This window comes from Lutra lutra, chromosome 1 (assembly GCF_902655055.1).
Source record: "Lutra lutra chromosome 1, mLutLut1.2, whole genome shotgun sequence".
Classification (NCBI taxonomy): domain Eukaryota; kingdom Metazoa; phylum Chordata; class Mammalia; order Carnivora; family Mustelidae; genus Lutra; species Lutra lutra.
The window spans coordinates 127,068,050-127,086,518 of NC_062278.1; the positions used below are offsets into that span (position 1 = coordinate 127,068,050).

General features: G+C 36.8%; 1 protein-coding gene across 3 annotated transcripts in view; it reads right to left on the reverse strand.

The window, feature by feature from the left end:
* The window catches only part of ARMC8 (armadillo repeat containing 8), a 106,643-nt gene that overhangs the window by 60,180 nt on the left and 27,994 nt on the right, over positions 1-18,469 (reverse strand). For 2 of the 3 annotated variants that reach the window (XM_047736053.1, XM_047736035.1), the window contains exons 2-5: positions 15,119-15,195; positions 3,704-3,775; positions 1,934-2,076; positions 1,735-1,832 (exon numbers count right to left, since the gene is read on the reverse strand). In XM_047736053.1, coding sequence (XP_047592009.1) covers positions 1,735-1,832; positions 1,934-2,076; positions 3,704-3,775; positions 15,119-15,195 — 390 coding nt within the window. The remainder of the gene's footprint in view (positions 1-1,734; positions 1,833-1,933; positions 2,077-3,703; positions 3,776-15,118; positions 15,196-18,469) is intronic. The other variant, XM_047736044.1, reaches the window with a different exon arrangement.

Sequence of the window (18,469 nt, forward strand, 5' to 3'; positions counted from 1 at the left end):
TCACCATTGTCTCTGAGGCATAAAACACTGTCACTGTGAAAGTCACTTAATGTCCCTGGGTCTAAAAAAGTTAGGCTGGGTGGACTAGTTTTCCAAATTACGTACCATGAACCATTAGTGGGTCATAAAATCATTCTGAAGAGTAAGGAGAAAGGAGTTAAAACGGCTGGCCAGGACCAGTTTCTCACTCACTGGGTTAGGGGTTGGAAAGTAACTTCTAGGGTAAAGAAGACAGGTGATTGGTTTAATCTCTTTGTAAACATCACAATATGACCTTCAGGGAAACAGACTGATATTTACTAGGAGGTCAGTCCTTCTCTGTATAAAGCTTGGAGAAGGAATTCCCAATTTAGGACTGTTTATAGGAAATCAGTGGTCCATGGACCAAGAGCCTCTGAATTACCTGGAAACTTGTTAGAAAAGCAAATTCTCAGGCCCTATCCCAGACTCACTGACTCAAAAAGTCTGGCAGAAGGCTCCAGCAATCTGTGCTTAATAAATCCTCCAGCCAATAGTGGTCTGTGCTCAATTCTGAGAACTGTTGTAGTGAACAATACCAATTTATATGGCATGGCTCCCTGAAGAATACTGCACAAATCCCTGAGGTGTAAAATTGAGATATTTCATAATTTAGAGCCTCCCTGCTGTGTAAAGTGACCCATGAACCTCACTTACAGACTTTATGTACCATTATGGGCCAGAGGAGCATGTATCTGATGTGGGGAGGATGACTATGGAGCCTCATGACATGCCCCTCTCTCCCTGCTTCCATTGCCTATGCCTCCTGATTGCTTATGCTCTTGAAGTATTCGAAAATGTGATTCCAGATAAGATCTCTGACTTACATATATCTTATATGACACTGTGATTCTCTGTGTTGGCTCACAGAATCACAACCAGCATTTTTCTAAAAATGAGAAAGCATAGACTTAAAACCAGAGGGTATCACGTTTATGGAATTGTTTTGTGAAGACTGTCTCAGGAATATTCTCTCTCTCTCTCTCACTCTCTCTCTCTCACACACACACACACACACAGTGTGACAATGGAAAATGTTTTTCTTATCTGTGGACTGCAGATCAGGGAGTATGAAAAATACTGGCCTGGATAATGCTCATTAAGAAAGTCCAATGTATTCAATAGATTAAAGATCCCCTAGTAATCCCTAAGGTTTTTGAAAACTACTGAATGACTCCAAAGATCTCTGGATTCTATGACACATATTCTCTGATTCTAGCCTGGCAAGTAAGCCTCCTGCAAGCTGTTTTCTGGTTCACCTCTTCCGTTGAAACGAACACTGATGCCCTTCCGATATTTAACTATTCTGCCCACTGTCTTGTATCTTCTCTCTTACACAGATCTTTCCTAGAATGGCCTCTTTCCTCTCCACTTCTCTAAATCGTATCCATTATTCAAGATCCAGGTCAAATTCTCTGTAAAGCTTACTCTGCTGGATTTAACCTAAACTGAGTACATTAAATATACTGCCTTAATTTGATATTAAGAGAACAAAATGGGTCTTTTAAAAAATAGCTTATAAATTCCTCAAGGTCTGATACTATCTTTCACTTCTTTATAATACCTAGAACATTTGACATTTGCAAATTAGCAAGAACTGAAATACTTCTTAAGACTTTTCTGTAACATAGTTATGATGAATTTTGAGATGTTGAGAAAAGTAGAGGTATGCTGTTAGTGAAATGTACTGGTGGTTCAAAAACTTCTAAAACTCACTGTATATAGAAGCTCCTCTGGAGTTACAGGACTGGTGAAGATGGTGCGCAGGCATCGGAGGCAAGCTTCAATGAACTTCAGGTCTGGAGACAGTAGTCCTATTAATAGAAAATGGACATGAAAGGATTTTCAGTCTGTATTTTAAACCCTGCAAACTGTTTCTAATTTTTACTTGTACAAAAATGACTTCCTTACATACCTTGCAATAAGGCTGGGATAATATGGCAATCTAGAAGAGACTTGACATTGTTTTCAGTACCCATAGCAAGACTTCCCAATACCACTGCACATTCAGTTTTCAGCTCTGTACTTGAAGTTTCTTGCTGAAGCAAGTACAACAATCTAAAAAGAAGGATTTTGATAAACAGAGGAGACTAAAACAATTAAACAAAAGTAATTTAGCTAAAAGTAATGTGACAGAAAAATGCTACCAATATATCCCACATACTAAAAATATGGTTTGTGAGCTAACAGAAGGCTAGAAAATGATCATTTGTTTGTACCAACTATTCATTTAAAAAAGGAGTATTTGGGTAAAAAATCAAAAGAGATTTTCTTCATTTTGAGCAAAAGCATTATATATATATATATATAATCTCAGAGTTTATCAGAACTATTAATCTGAAAGTTGTCTACAAGTAGACAAAGCTGCCCCAAAGTCAATTCATGTTATCTGCCACTCCAGGCTATGAAGACTCAGAATATTCAATGCCAAGCATTGTCAGATCTTAAATTTAGACTAGCAAGGGACCTGCACTATCCAGAAGTATGGTTCAGAAATCACAGAGGCTTAGCCTAGAGGGAACATTCAGAGTCCTTGCGCAGCTCTTTCAAGCAAGGGAAACTTGTCTTTCTCCAATTTTCCCATTTGGGGAATCAGGAGATGCTCGCATTTCTATTCCAGCCCTGCCTGCCGAGCAACTATTCCTCAAACTCTAATCATCCACCACTTATGATCACCTCCTTTATGTTTTAAGGTAGAACGCTCATGTGCCTTAAAGTACATTTATATACACTGAACACTTATCCCCTAAGAAAGGCTACCGAGAGCCTTATAGTTACCAAAGTATATATTTGAGATCAGTTACAATAAAAATAATAAGATCATCAATACTGTATCAGAAAACAGAAATGAAGAAAGAGAAAAACCAAAACATTAAAAAACTTACAGCAACTGCACATAAAACTTAGTTCTGAGAAGCAAAGGTGAAGAGAAAGTTATACAACTATCATCACCTACCAGAAAAAAATTTAGTTCATCAGAAAAAAGATCAAGCTTCCCAAGTTAAAAAACAGCAAATTCTAAAAATTAGAAATTAAAAAAAGAAAATCAGGATTAAAAATCAAGCAGGATTTTTTTTTTAATTCAAAAAAGGTTTTAAGAATCCTAAGAAATTATTATCCAATCATACAAAACTGCCGAAGCCGGAATGCTGGGTGGCTCAGTCGGTTGAGCGTCTGCCTCCGGCTCAGGTTCAGGTCACGATCCTCATTTCCTGGGACGGAGTCCCACATCGAGCTCCTTGCTCAAGAGGGAGTCTGCTTCTCGCCCTCCCTGCCACTCCCCCTGCTGTGTGTGCTCTCTCTCTCTGACAAATAAATAAAATCTTAAAAAAACAAAACAAAACAAAACAAAACAAAACAAAAAAACCTGCCAAGGCTCTGAGGAGATAAAGAATCAGGCTGGTGTATATTGTCTATCTATCCAACACATCCTTTTATTGCAGGGCCAATGATCTTCCTGAATTTCCAAGAAGTATTAATACATTTGCTTCATATTCCATTCTCTGATACTTAAAAATTTCTAAAGAGATGCTTCATATATTTCAAAGCGTTTATTTTAAAAATTAGGAGGTTTTCAAAAAAAAGGATAGACAATACAGAAAAAAGGTGGGTTTTATGGATGAGAATGAGAAATATACTAGAAACTTAGTATGAATATCAGAAAAGGAATTGATAGCAAACATACCTTGGAACAGCTCCTAAAACAATGAGATTGGCTTTCTGCTTGTTGTTTCCAATTACAGCATTTTTCATGTCTCTGAATTCAGGGGAAGAGAAAAGAGTAAAGTATGCTGAAACATGACAGAAAAATCAGTAATCAATTCATTCCACTTTATTATGCAACATCTTGTATTAGCAAACATAGAAGTCCGTGACAAAGTCAAATCCACCTGAGTACCAAAGAGAAGAAACAGAGACAGGTACTGGATGAGCCTGGGGGCTGTAAAACACCACAGTGTAGGAGTGCGGAAAGTGGGAGATACCCTAAGCACTTGTGAAAGACTTCCAATACAAAGCATGTTCTTCAGACAAGGCCCACACATTTTATCTGACCTTGTTTCAGGGATCATGACTTTGTTCCTTTCTTTCCTCTCTTTCTCAGTTTTTTGAACTGAGTATTTCTTATGATTCTATTTTATCTCCTTTATTGCCTTATTAGCTGTGCCTCTTTGGGTTTTATTATTTTTTAGCAGTTGTTTTACAATTTATAATATGTATCTTTTAACTTATCATGGTAGTCTTCACAGAACAGCATCTCATTTCATTTGTATTTTAAGAGTCTTGCAAGCATATACTTCCATTTCCCCATCAAGTCTTTGTGCTCCTACTGTCATACATATTTTATTTTTCAATTGGTTAGAAATAACAATATACTGTTACTATTTTTTACTTAAGCAGCCAATTACCTTTTTAAAGAGATTAAAGGAAGAAAAAATCTTTTATATTTCTCACATACTCACCAGTATTTTTTCATTCTAGTATTATACTCAGGTCTTCATCAGGGGTAAAACTTACAGAATAAGAAAAGTATCTCTATGAATGGCCAGTTGGTTCACAAACACTGATTGGTCCCAAAGGACAGGTGAAGAAAAAATATATGGCTCAAAATAAGCCTAGTACTACTAATAAAATGATTAATAAAAAGTAGTTACCCTAATTGGTCAGTAGTGCTATCTTAATAAAAAACACTAGAACACTATGTGATTCGATATAGCAGTGGTTCTCAAAGTGGGGAAGAGAGCATTAAAGCCCCAGTGGGGCATTTCAGAAGTTTATAAGGGCATGTGGAAATTTCTGGCCGTAGTTTTACAATTAGACAGAAAGCATTTTTGTACAGTTTAAAAAAAAAAAACTTTATTTTTCAGTACTGCATCTGGCCCTGTAAATAAAAAGGAAATTATACTTTTTATTAGAAGTTTTTTCATTTTGGGGGCGCCTGGGTGGCTCAGTGGGTTAAGCCGCTGCCTTCAGCTCAGGTCATGATCTCAGGGTCCTGGGATCGAGTTCCGCATCAGGCTCTCTGCTCAGCAGGGAGCCTGCTTCTCTCTCTCTCTGCCTGCCTCTCCATCTACTTGTGATCTCTGTCAGATAAATAAATAAAATCTTTAAAAAAGAAAAAAGAAGTTTTTTCATTTTGGAAAATCAGACCACCCAGCACAGGGGCCACTCCCAGTACTGGAATTATTGATACCAAACATTTACATATGGAAACATTAAAAAATACCTTTTTAAAAAGTTTTCCCTTATTAGCAAGGAAGGCATCATATTATTTTTGGAGTTATGTATGTGAGGAGTTATATTATTACAGATTTAATTTCAGAGTAGTATAGTGGTCATTAAATATTTACAGGGGGAGTCAGGTCTGTGTTAAGACCATCACTATAGAGCGTCAAAGTTCTTAGCTCACACATTTCTTTCATATCCCAAAATAAGTTCCCCTACATTCCCAACCCAGCATCTCTTTTGACTCTTTTAGGTGGCCATGGTCTAATGTATTCCAGACATTTTTTTGCCAACTTTGAAACTTAGGATCCTAAAAAATTCTATAATTGACAAACCATGATACTGTAGAAAAACAGTAGAAAACAGGAGGAGAAAAAGTTACTTTAAAAAATCAACTAAATGTGGGGCGCCTGGGTGGCTCAGTGGGTTAAGCCGCTGCCTTCGGCTCAGGTCATGATCTCAGGGTCCTGGTATCGAGCCCCGCATCGGGCTCTCTGCTTGGCGGGGAGCCTGCTTCCCTCTCTCTCTCTCTCTCTCTCTGCCTGCCTCTCTGTCTACTTGTGATCTCTCAGTCAAATAAATAAATAAAATCTTAAAAAAAAAAAAAAAATCGGGGCGCCTGGGTGGCTCAGTGGGTTAAGCCGCTGCCTTCGGCTCAGGTCATGATCCCAGGTCCTGGGTTCGAGCCCCGCATCGGGCTTTCTGCTCAGCAGGGAGCCTGCTTCCTCCTCTCTCTCTGCCTGCTTCTCTGCCTATTTGTGATTTCTCTCTGTCAAATAAATAAATAAAATCTTAAAAAAAAAAAAAAATCAACTAAATGTTAGGGGCACCTGGGTGGCTCAGTGGGTTAAGCCTCTGCCTTCGGCTCAGGTCATGATCCCAGGGTCCTGGGATCGAGCCCCACATTGGGCTCTCTGCTCAGCAGGAAGCCTGCTTCCCCTCCTCTCTCTCTCTCTCTCTGCCTGCTACTCTGCCTACTTGTGATCTCCCTCTCTCTGTCGAATAAATAAATAAAATATTTAAAAAAATCAACTAAATGTTATAGTCAGTGTGTGTTTCCAATACCAACCAAATTCACTGGCATTAAAAACCCTGGTAATAATTATAATACCCTTTCTCCTTAATTACTTTCTTCAATTATGGCCGAAAAATACTGCTATGATGCAGTGATGCACTGAAAGCTGATTCTTGCCACAAGTTTCTGAATGGCATTTTCACAAGTTTTGAGACAAAGACTATTGACCTAGTCTTCCAGTAGCTCAGTGGAGCTGAGGATAGTTTCTATTTTTTTCAGGGCCTCATTTAGTTCTCTCTATAAACTATCACTCAGATCTTCCATATGGTTCACAGGGGATAAGTAGTAGTATTTTTTTCGTTTATGGGGACTTAGCTGAATGACGCTTACTATAAGGGTTTTAATCAAGTTCTCACAGACAACTATAAAATTATATGACATCAAAGCCTCATTCAGCAAACCACAGTAGGTGAAACTATACATCTAGGCTTCTAGATCTATACATCTAGGATTCCTTATACAGACTTACTTCCTAATCATCAGCTTATAGACCCTATCTTAGCAGTATGACATTTATTTTCATCTTCTTTCCTTCTCCGAATGTGTTCTGTCAATACTAATGTAGCACATCCATTTGTCTAGCAGCTATCTAGTAAGAGTCTATTTTGTGCCAGGTGCCATTTTGGATGCTCTCTCTATTCTGGAGCTCCCAACAGCAACATTTCCCCCAGATTTCTCTCCATTTCTTCCTAAACTAAGCAGAAATGAAGTGTCCCCACATTACCTTATAAACACATTCCAAATATCTGGAGCCATGCAAAAGTAAATGTTTTTATAGACAAAAACAAACAAAACCCCCTCCAAAACCAATTTTCCAGTTCTCTTAATAGTTTGCAAAGAAGACATGAAGGAGGCAATTCGTAGTTATAAAGTAAATGCAGACTGAAGAGAATTAATAAAACGGACCAATGTCTAAAGGAGGTAATTCTTGCTGTGACTCAAATAAAATATATCAATGCTACATAAGGAAGAAGAGATGTTAACACCCAGCAAATAAATTCTATTCAGTTGTTACTATAAAGGGATACTAGGAGATCATTCCTATGAAACAGTTACAACTAAAAGAGATCATATTTATCACATACACCCATCTTTAGCAGATCTAAATATGGTATAGGATTCAATTTCAGAGCCAGCCAGAATGGAGCTATTCTCTCTCTCTCTCTCTCTCATTTCCTTATCCTCTCCTCCTCATACTTTTCCCTGGCTACCTTTACTCATCTTTCAGGTCCGGCCTTAGATAATTTCACTTCCTCCAAGAAGCTTGCCCTGACAGCTACCAGGTCTGGGTCAGGTGTCCCAGTGGTGCTCTATGGTACTCTATCATAGCACACACATTACTTTGTTAGGATAGAAGTCTGTTTCCTCTTGAGAGGCAAGAAAGCCAGGCTGACCTGAAAATATCAGAGAACTTACTATTGATGGATCACAAAATGCACCATAAAGAAATCTACACTTTTGCAAAACACAAACTCAAAACTATCATCCAAGATGGGGTATAACAAAATTATGCAAAACTTACATATTGCTTTGAAATTTACAAAGCATTCCATATCCATTATGGTATGTAATCTTCATCACAACCTTGAGTAATATTAACCCTATTTTACCAATGAGGAAGCTAAGACTCAGATTTGGGGCTTTTCTCAGAGCTCCACATTAAATGATAGAGCCAGTTTCAACTCATGTCTTTTATGCCAAATTTTTTTTCCATTACCTCCAATATGTCAGGCATTCAGAACAAACTGATCAAAAAGAAGTGAGCTAACATATTGCCTTTTTCCTCCCATGTTTCAATTCTACACTTTTACACAAAACGATAAAGCATTTCTAACTTTCAATTAAAGACATACTTTCCCCAGTAGATCAAAGGAATATATCCCATATCAACCAGCTTTTAATGTTCGAGGGGAAAAATGCCCTACTTATATACTCCTGAAATTCAACAGTTAAGGTTTGAGCTCAACAATGTGTTAGGTTCTATGAAGGATATAAAAGCCCACATAATGGGTTGCTTGAAGAGTTTACAATCTCCTTGAGGAGATAAAAATAACACTAGCAATGTAAGGAGATGCTATATTATAAATCGAGTGCTTATATGGCTGAGATAAGTAAATGATTAGACAAGCTTAACAGGTTTTAAAGCAATGGTAGAACTAAATGAACCTTAGGAAATGGCCAGGATTTGGATAGTGAATGGGAAGGGCAAACGGAAAAGCCATTCATAGAAGACTGGAATGAATTTCCAATACTAGAAATGAATACATCATGTTTCTGGGGCAGGACGAGGAGCCTGGGTTGAAAAGAAGTGTCCCTTTAAGGTGGGAACATTTAGCAGAGCATAAAGAAAAGTGATGGGAAGATGAGACAAACTAAAGGGGAAGAATAAAAGAGCATCAGAAAAAGGGTATGAAGGAAGCAGTAACTAAGCAAGATAAAATGAGTATCGGATGGTGGGAAAGCAGAGAATATTAGAGTCAAGAGAGGCAATTAAATGGCTAATGCCCTTCCTCTGTGGTCCCAAGACTGCCCTGGGCTTAGGATTATCATAGCATTCACTAACCAAACCATAGTGGCCTATTTAGCAATCTAGTTCCTTCATTAGACTTCTGGATGCTCCAGAGCAGTGACTACATTATTCATTCTTACATACTTCCCTCACATTACAATCCTTGGGACAATGTAGGCACTCAATAAATGTTTGTTGAAAGAATTATGAAATCCATCCAGGTATCTGGTTATGTGAGACTGACTAGGATGGCAGCCACAGGAATCACTAAGACAGAAGACATTCTGAGGAAGCAGTTAATAAGACGATTTGATGGGTAAACAAAATGTGATATGATACATGTCTCGAGTGATTACTTCAAGTCTCACTTCCTGAAGGGAGAGAACACTAGGAAGCTTAAAAAATAAATCCCTTAAGAAGACAAGGATCTATATTGATTTCGGACATAATGAATGATCTTTCAGGTAGGATAAAAATACCAGGTAGGAAAGCTTAGAAAGTAAGCCTTGGGGATATCCCGCTCTTTGAGGATGAGAAAAGTAGCCAATATTAAGAGGTGACAAAAGAGAAATTGCCACAGAACATTCTCAGCTAAAATCTAGCTAGAAACTTTCATTTATTTGTCCACTAATAAATGGACTCAACTGGCATCTATTTTACACAGAGACTAATCTTTCTACTTCCTTTCTTTACTCTAAAAGAGATTAATTTTCAGTGTGGAAGAAGTTCAAATATTAAACCAACATGTACAGTGGCTACCATAACTTATGTCTAAATGAGCATATTAGGATGGTGATCAAAACCAAAAGAGAAAGTTGAGGCACCTGAGGGCTAAGTTGTTTACGCATCTGACTCTTCATTTCAGCTCAGGTCATGATCTCAGGGTTGTGGGATCAAGCCCTGTGTCAGGCTTCACACTGGGCATGAAGTCTGCTTAAGATTCTCTCTCTCCCTTTGCCCCTCCACCCACTTCTTTCCCTCTCTTAAAAAAAAAGAAAAGAAAAATTAAAACCAAGACAGAAAGTAAACACTGCACTTTACAAGCAAAACAATAGGAAAAATTTTTTAAAGAACTGGGATCTAGACCTAATAGAGAAACAGTTTCAGTCAATCAGTCAAAACAGCATAATTTTTAAATGAAAATTTAATATCTAAAAACAGAAAATTATCTTTAAGATCATGGAATGCTGGAACCACAAGCTAAAGATCATTTTGAACCAGTATTACTTTTCACTTACCTGAGGAAGCTCCTGTTTGGAATATTGTACATTCAATCCTTGGTCTAATTGATGTGAAATAGCCAAAAAATACCCTGGATACTGAAAACTACAATCTGAGTATAAAGTTTAACCTATTTCTGAAAACTCACTGGTCCTAAGACATCCATAAAATGAGGAGAAAATATACATTTGTGGGTAGCTAGAATAAGGCAACATGGTAAACAACTTACAAAATTATCTGGACTTAGAAAATTACAAACATACTCACTGCTCTAAAATTAGGTATGCCTTTTTGGAGAATGTAACATTCAAACATCCAAGTAAAATAAGCTTTCTGCTATCTAGCATGGTTAGGGAGTGAGATATGCTCATATTCTAATTAAAGTTACCATTGCCACGTGTGAACTGCCAACTGTAAAAGAATTAGATAATGGTTATCTATTATCCAAACCGAAGCCATTTTTAAGATAAGGCTTTGATCCAGGAGGCATTTGAGAAATTTATACTTAACTTCCCACTTCAAGTCAACTGAGGCACGTATTATGCCCTACTACATCTATAAATTGAAAAGAACTGAGAATTGATGGTAATTTAGTTTTTTTTATAAACAAGTTACCCTGTTGTGTAGATTTTTGGAACGCACGTAGTGTTAGATACAGTTCTACTTTGTATAAATACTAACAAGCTCAGAAATCAGAATTCTATTTAAATCTTTGTTTTATCAATGTGTGATTACAAATCACCTTATATTTTCCAAAAATGACGAGTACAATGTAGGGACTGCATTAAAATAAATGCCAAAATATTTTAGAGCATATTAATATTCTTAATACATGTAATCATTCCAAAGAACATCAAAAATGTTATAATATGGCAGCATACAGTTAAATGTTCTACAAATATGACAAGATGGATATAGATATACACACACTCATATCCATACAAATATATAGCTGTTCTTGATGTTTGAAGTTAATACCACATACAAACAGCTTATCTATCTGTGCGTAAAAACTATGTCAATCTGATCTAATAATTTTTGGAAAAACTTGCCACCTTTTTAAACAGACTGAATTGTCTCAGAATACACAGGTTTAAACAAGACTCAGAGTTACTTCATTTCATTTGGGATATGGTCATCTTTATTTATGTTTATCTGTAACACTTTTAAAAGTAACCAATAGGATTATTTCTTTTGAATTATTCTAAAAATTACCCTTTAATTTAAAATTTCTCAAAACCCAAAGCTTTCATTTTATGAAAGCTCATATTTTTAGTTCATGCAAGAAATATGGAATCTGTCTATATTCTACTACCAAAATAAACTTACATCATCGGTATGTTAAAATACTTCAGAAAATAATTTTTAGAAGTGGATACTTGGTGAAAATCCCCCAACAATTCTAAAGTACCCTCAACAGCCTGGCTGAGTTTACCAAGCGATCCAGTCTAGTTTCCTAGTTCTATTCCACTTGGAAACTACAAAGCCAGCCATATTAACTTGTATCATCTTTTGCCCTTCAACACAGAGCCACATAGGGATATCTGCTGATCTTTTCCTGGAGAATCACTAATGTAAAAACCAGATCAGGTGCTTTAATTTATTAAATATGTTTAAAAAACAAAACAACACAGTATTAAGCAGCTTGGACTTGGACCTTCTTAACTAGAAGGTTTAACAGGATTGAGCTAATACACTAGTAACTTTACCAAAAAATGTCCTGTAACTGTCTAAGGTAATATACAGATCTCCATGCTAGAGGAAGCTCAGATTTGCAATGCAGTGTAGTTTATTTGATATAGCTACTCTGTTTCAGTTGCAAAGGCTATAATTTATAACCTACACAATGGACCTATCTTATTCCTACCTAATGATTTTTAATTTGAAACTTTGCTCTTTTAGGATCCGATTCTGTATTCAAACCTTTGATACAATAGGATCATTTAAATTTATACCAAATAATGTACTAACAAAACAGTTATTTCTAAAGAACTCCTCATTCTTCAACAATTAAAATTAAGCACTTCTGTTGCTTAACAGTATTTTTCAGTAAGGGCACATTCACTTACGTAAAATGGTCCTTTACGACATGGGTTAGCTACAAAGAAGTTCCCTATATGTATGGGTAGGGCTATGGCTCTACCACGCTGAGTAGATTACAGATCATGATGAGAAGTCCTTACTTGCCTTTAATTTCTTCAATTTTGTTTTTCCTGCTGGTATGTTTTATATGTTCGCAATCCTTATTAAGCAAAATCAAGATTATAGTTAGAAAAATGATAAAGTTCTGTTGTTTCATAGCTAAAGCTAGTTGTCAATTTTTAAATGTCTTTCCAATTGGATATTCTGGACTCAAAGCTGATTATTTCAACTTCTATCTTCTCCCTCAAAGTTAGTAGGGTACCTTTGGTTGTTTATACTCTGTGGCTACTTCGCTTCTACCTACCTATTTTGATCTAGTAATGGTCTTTGTAGGACTCAATGGTGTCTGTGTAACGTGTATAAAAGAGGAAAAACTGGTCAACTCTCTTATCCTAAACCTCATTTTGGTTCCTCCTTTCCACTATCAATACTGTAGTATTCTAGTACTAGACAAGGTTACCTGAGAATGAAATGTTAAAAATATAGTTCATTTTTTATTATCTTGACTATGTACAATTAATTTTCAGACAGTGACAATGTTTAGGAAAATAATAAGTCAGAAAGAATAAATTTTTCTCTCTGGGGAAAAGGGCACTTTATCAAATCAAACTATACGTATCTATATAAGGCTAGCTCTATTCTGACATAAAGTAAAAAGATTTGGGGTGATCTGTACCTTTCCGACTTTAAACAGGTTTTACTATTTTAAGTAGCAATCATATTTATATGTTACCACTTGGATTCTCATCTGAATCAAGAATTCTGGCCCCTTTCCCTCATCTCCATCAGTTTAAATTGTTTCCATTTGATTATTTTTTGTTTTTCTTTCTCTTCTTTGAAAAGAATCATCTCATTTTTGAAGTTGTTTTAAACTAGCATCAATATGATTAAGCAATTCAGTACCAATTTGTGGCTATCAACATACCAGGCACTGAATTTTATATTTCTGACTTAATTCTTACAACCTGGCAAGATGGGCATATTACTTTCCCGTTAGAAATGATGAAGCTGAGGCTCACAGATATTAAGTAACTTGCCCCAGCACACAGCTAGGAAAGGCCTCCAGCAGGAAATGTCAGAACCAATAATTCAACCTCTTGTCCAACTCCGAACCATACTCTTTGTATTCCACCACCCCTACACAAAAATCTTGCTAATCTGTCTCAGCTAACAGTTTAGTGTCCTAGACTTGATACTTTTTATAGAGGTGCTAAAGGCCATCCAACTTCACCTTAGCTGGTTTGTTATAATATACTCTTTCTGCTGTTTTTTATGCCTTATTTATCAACTTTCTTTGGGAAATGAGAAATTTCACAAAGTGACAAGTAACACCTGAATCAGCTACTCATTTCAAGAAAAAAGACTTTCACACAGAAATCTTGATAAAATTAGCTTCTCTCCTAAACCACTCTAGCAATCATAATAAAAATAAAGATACAACATCATCTCTATCATTCATGGAACACTTAATGGGTCTAAATTCAGCTACTTATTGAGCTAAACTACTTATTGAACAATCCTAAATGATATCAAGGATTACTAACATACAAAACTGTCTGGGTGTGTGTGGGGGGTGTCTGTATAAGGAGAAGTGTTAATTAAAACTATCCCCACAGCCTAATCTCTATGTGTAGGTACAACCCAAGCTGATCTATTTAACGATGAATTTAATATCACTTTTTCTGGTAATAATCAAACTAGTCTACAAAGGGGCTGATTAAATCATCACAAAGTCTCCTAGTGAAGGGGACAAAGGCAAAGTCAACATAATGAGAAAACAAGAACTATAATCTCCTGTTTCTGTACTGAGAAAATGTGAAGTAAGGCGTCAAATATGCCAGGCGGGTCTACATCCAGCTCCTCACCTTCTTTTCCAGCTCAATTTGAATAGTCAAGCAGCCTTACTCACTTTTATCTTGCCTCCGCCCTACAAAATCCACATCCCCAAGACATGTCCTATACAATGTGTTTTGGGGGGGGGGGGGGTGCTGGGGGAGTGGTTTGAATAAGAATTAGAATCTGTAGATACTTCTATAAATAAAGCATCCTCGCCTTGCCATGACTGAGCAAAAGTTAAACTGGAAAGTACTATTTGACACTAACAGGGTAAGAGAAGAATAAAAGGACTCATGTGTGCCACTGTGTGCCAATGCTATACCAAACTTCCTGGCCCTTTTTTGTTTCCTCCTTCACCTGGACACAGTTCGAGCCTGTGGGTGCTCTATGTTTGCCAACCCGAAGAGGAGAGTTGTAGGCTAGACCTTCTCCTGTAGAAGTCATATGTCAAGAGCATGATAATCTGCTCTTAGGATAGAGAATTCATCTTTCAATCACCTGCAATCTTACCACACTTATCTGACTTAAGTTTTTAAAGGTATTATCTATCACCTCAGATATCTTGCTTAAAAACGTTTCTCTCATTAAACACCACGGAATTTTGCAGAAAAAAATGGGTATTCAAGTTTTCAAGAATTTAAATTTCCAATAACTACTTTCTAAATTCTGAGATTTAAAACAATCAGTAGGAGATAGTTAGTGAGTTAGCCAAAAACAAAACAAAAAACCCTACTGACATACTATTCTCCCATCCCTTTCAAATTATAAAAGATAGTCAATTTTATTCCCTTGCTTTTGTTGGATATAAAAGTCACAAAAGCAGTCTCCAAAAACATGTTTTAAAATGGTAAAACAAGTATTCTACAAAAAAGTAAGTGAACCATGTCAGTGAATAAGTACCAGACAACTCTTTACAGTACAATATTAAAGTCATGAGTGTCAGGATCTTTCTAAAACAGAAGAAAAAAATTTTAATCCTGCATTTTCAGAATTATAATATTTGGCAAATTCAAACACAAAAACAAACAAGACTAAAAAAACCAAAACAAAACAAAAAAAGACTTTTGATAGACTCTGAAATACATACTACTTACATGACACCTTGAAGAACTTTCTGGGGATCAGGGTCAAATAGCCTGTCAACATAGTGGCGACTGCTAGCTGTTACTTCCTAGAAAGTGGGGGGGAAAAATTATGACATCTGAAGCCACGCAAATCACAAATTCACAGCATCACCCACAACATCAAGTAGCTATTTAATCTAATTTAAGGCAGACGCATTAGAATGTCTACAAAATACTTACTGTATTAAATCATTCTGAGAGAAGCTTGTAACAAGATAGATAATAAGATGGGGAAGAAAGAAAATAGCTTGTTCTCACTAAAACCATAACTAGACAGTGGGATCTTTGTGGTGAGCCTTGCAAGCTTTGCCAACAGAAGAACTGGGTATAAGTGTTAAGAAGCAGGGTAAGTTTCTTAATCAACTGTTGGATGTCACCTTCATATGAACAATAGATAGGTATGTTGCTTCTGCTTAGTACCCACTAAAGGGAGAGAGAATCTGGCTCTCAGCGAGGAAAAAAGGGGAAGCACTTCATAAAAAGTCCAAGAGGGGTAGTCCACATGCAAAAGGAAGACTTTCAGACTGATGGAGAAAAGCTACACTGATAGGAAGCAGACATATGTAAACATAAAAACGAGTGGTCACACTTTTTGTGAGGGAAAAGCAATTAAGAATTAGAGGGATTTAGGGGTGACCAGGTTAAATGTCTGATTCTTGATTTCGGCTCAGGTCATGATCTCAAGGTCCTGGGACTGAGTGCACCGCACTCCATGCTCAGGAAGGAGTCTGCTTGAGACGACTCCTCTCCCCCCTCAAATAAATAAATCTTTAAAAAAAGAGAGAGAGAGAGAGAGATTTATCAAGTCCAACAGAGCTGTCTAGTCTGAAGTGGCTGAGGCCACATAGATGGGGGAGAGTTAGAACTTTCAAAAAGCAAAGAGAGACACCTCCTTTTATTTGTATTGTGGAGTTTCCTCTATTATGTTATTTTTTTATAATACTTATTTGGGGGTAATATCTTTTATATTTAATTTTCATTGCTTTTTTAAAAAAAGATTTTCTTTTAGCAAGTGATCTCTACCCCCAAAGTGGGGCTCAAACTCATAACCCTGAAGCCAAGTCACACGCTCTACCAACTAAACCAGCAAGGCACCGCATTTTTTAAAACAAAGAACATATGTTCAAGAACCAGAGAAAAATAATTTTCGTCCCTTCTGTTTCTTTCTGATGCCTGCTGAAGTATCTCATGTACTTCCACCCATCTGCAATGAATTAGCACCGAGAGGAAGAAATACTGTTCTAGTTTACCCAGAACCCCTGATCAGAAACAGTTAACTCACAAGACACAGTGCCAGCTTAAACTTCTGAGTCACCAAAAGTATCTCTGGAGGAAAAAGTACATAAACTCTAATTTTCTGATAATAGAATTAATTCAAAATCAAAATACCTTTTTCTATTATGAGCTTGCTACCAAAATATCCTCAGAGGCAACCCAAATACCTACTTTTAGTATGCACTCCATTTATAAAAAAACAAACAGGGGCAGCAAACAAGCAAAACTGATCGAAATACTTGTGTCCAACAGGATACCATTAAAGTACCTGATAACAGGATTTGGTTTACTCAAAATAACGGAACGACAGAGTTAGAAGGATTCTTAATAAGTATTTGTCCCAATCCCTAGGGCACCTGGGTGGCTCAGTCTGTTGAGCTCAGTCTTTGACTCAGGTCATGATCCTAGCGTTCTAGAATTGAGGCCAGTGCCAGGCTCCCTGATCAGCAGGGAGTCTGCTTCTCCCTTTCCTTCTACCCCTTTGCCTGCTTGTACATGCTCTCTCACTCTCTCTCTCTCTCAAATAAATAAGTAAAATCTTTTTTAAAAAGTTTCATAATTTAAGAAAAAAAGTATTTTAACCCAATCCCTTAGTTAACAAATGAGGGATGCATCTTTACCCTGATGCCAGATTATCAAAGTTTAAGTAGGGATGCAAACAACTGTACAATCCATCAAGAAATAATATATCAAGAGCAAAATCCAGAGTAAAACTGAAAACAGTATTCCTGTAATAACAAACAGATGAGTTTCATCACTCCATTTGAATACATGGAAGTGTACACATAGTACATTCTTCTGAGTACCTTAGACCCTTCTACCTAGGGACTGATCTTGGATTTTACTGTTCCTCTTCACACACTCTCTCACAGCTCTGCATCTCTTGCCAAAAGACACTTGGGTTTGAGACCTGTATCTTAAACAACCTAAGTTTTGCCCATTAACAGCAACTCTCTTTACTGCTCTGTATCTGGTTCATTCAATTTTACAAGCACTGAGTACCTACTATATGCAAGGCAGTGTGGAAGACATTAAAGATTTTTAAATGAGTAAGGCATTCGATCAGTTTTGCTTGTTTGCTGCCCCTGTTTGTTTTTTTATAAATGGAGTGCATACTAAAAGTAGGTATTTGGGTTGCCTCTGAGGATATTTTGGTAGCAAGCTCATAATAGAAAAAGGTATTTTGATTTTGAATTAATTCTATTATCAGAAAATTAGAGTTTATGTACTTTTTCCTCCAGAGATACTTTTGGTGACTCATTTGCTATTGTAATTATGTAAGAATTCATTTGCTATTGTAATTATGTTTACATGTTTATGTTTCCTACTAGAACACAAAACAGAAGTACACATACTTCTGTTTTGAACTCCTTAGAGGAGTTAGTTTTGGAAAACAAATAAGAGTGCATAAGACTGGACAAGGAAAAGTGAATGTCCCAATCACAGCCAAAGCCCATAGCCCATGTGAAGCCAACACACATATACCATCAGCAAATATATACCAGTTGCTAGCACTGAGAACGAAGGGAAGGGCAGAGGTCACCAAGAATATATAACACAAAAGGCTAACCAATAGGTGGCCCATAACTGGAGTACAGATTATCTTTTGGTCAAAGTTCTAAGCTAGGTGCCAAAGAATATACAAAATGATATTATGGCAGAACTTTGCATTTAAGGAGTTTACAATCTGTAAGAGGATCAAGTCATGTACACACACACACACATATAAAACAATCCTGTGAGCTGCCTAGGTAGCAGCAAGCTTAGGGGATATAGTCACTTATTCAATTTTACTCTACACTTTTGCCTAACATAAATCATTCTTTGTCTGTATGGGACAATTCTCGTATTTTACTGCTTCCCTTTGTAGATCACGTCCCCTCTCAGCCCTCATCTCTCTTTTTTAAAAGGCAACCTGGAAATGTAAGAATATGAGACAGAAGGCAAATGGTATAGATATTAAACTGGTCAGAGAAAGCTTTTCTAAGATGGTGACATTTGAGCAAAGACCTGAAAAAGATGGAGGAAGTCATGCAGCCACCTGGG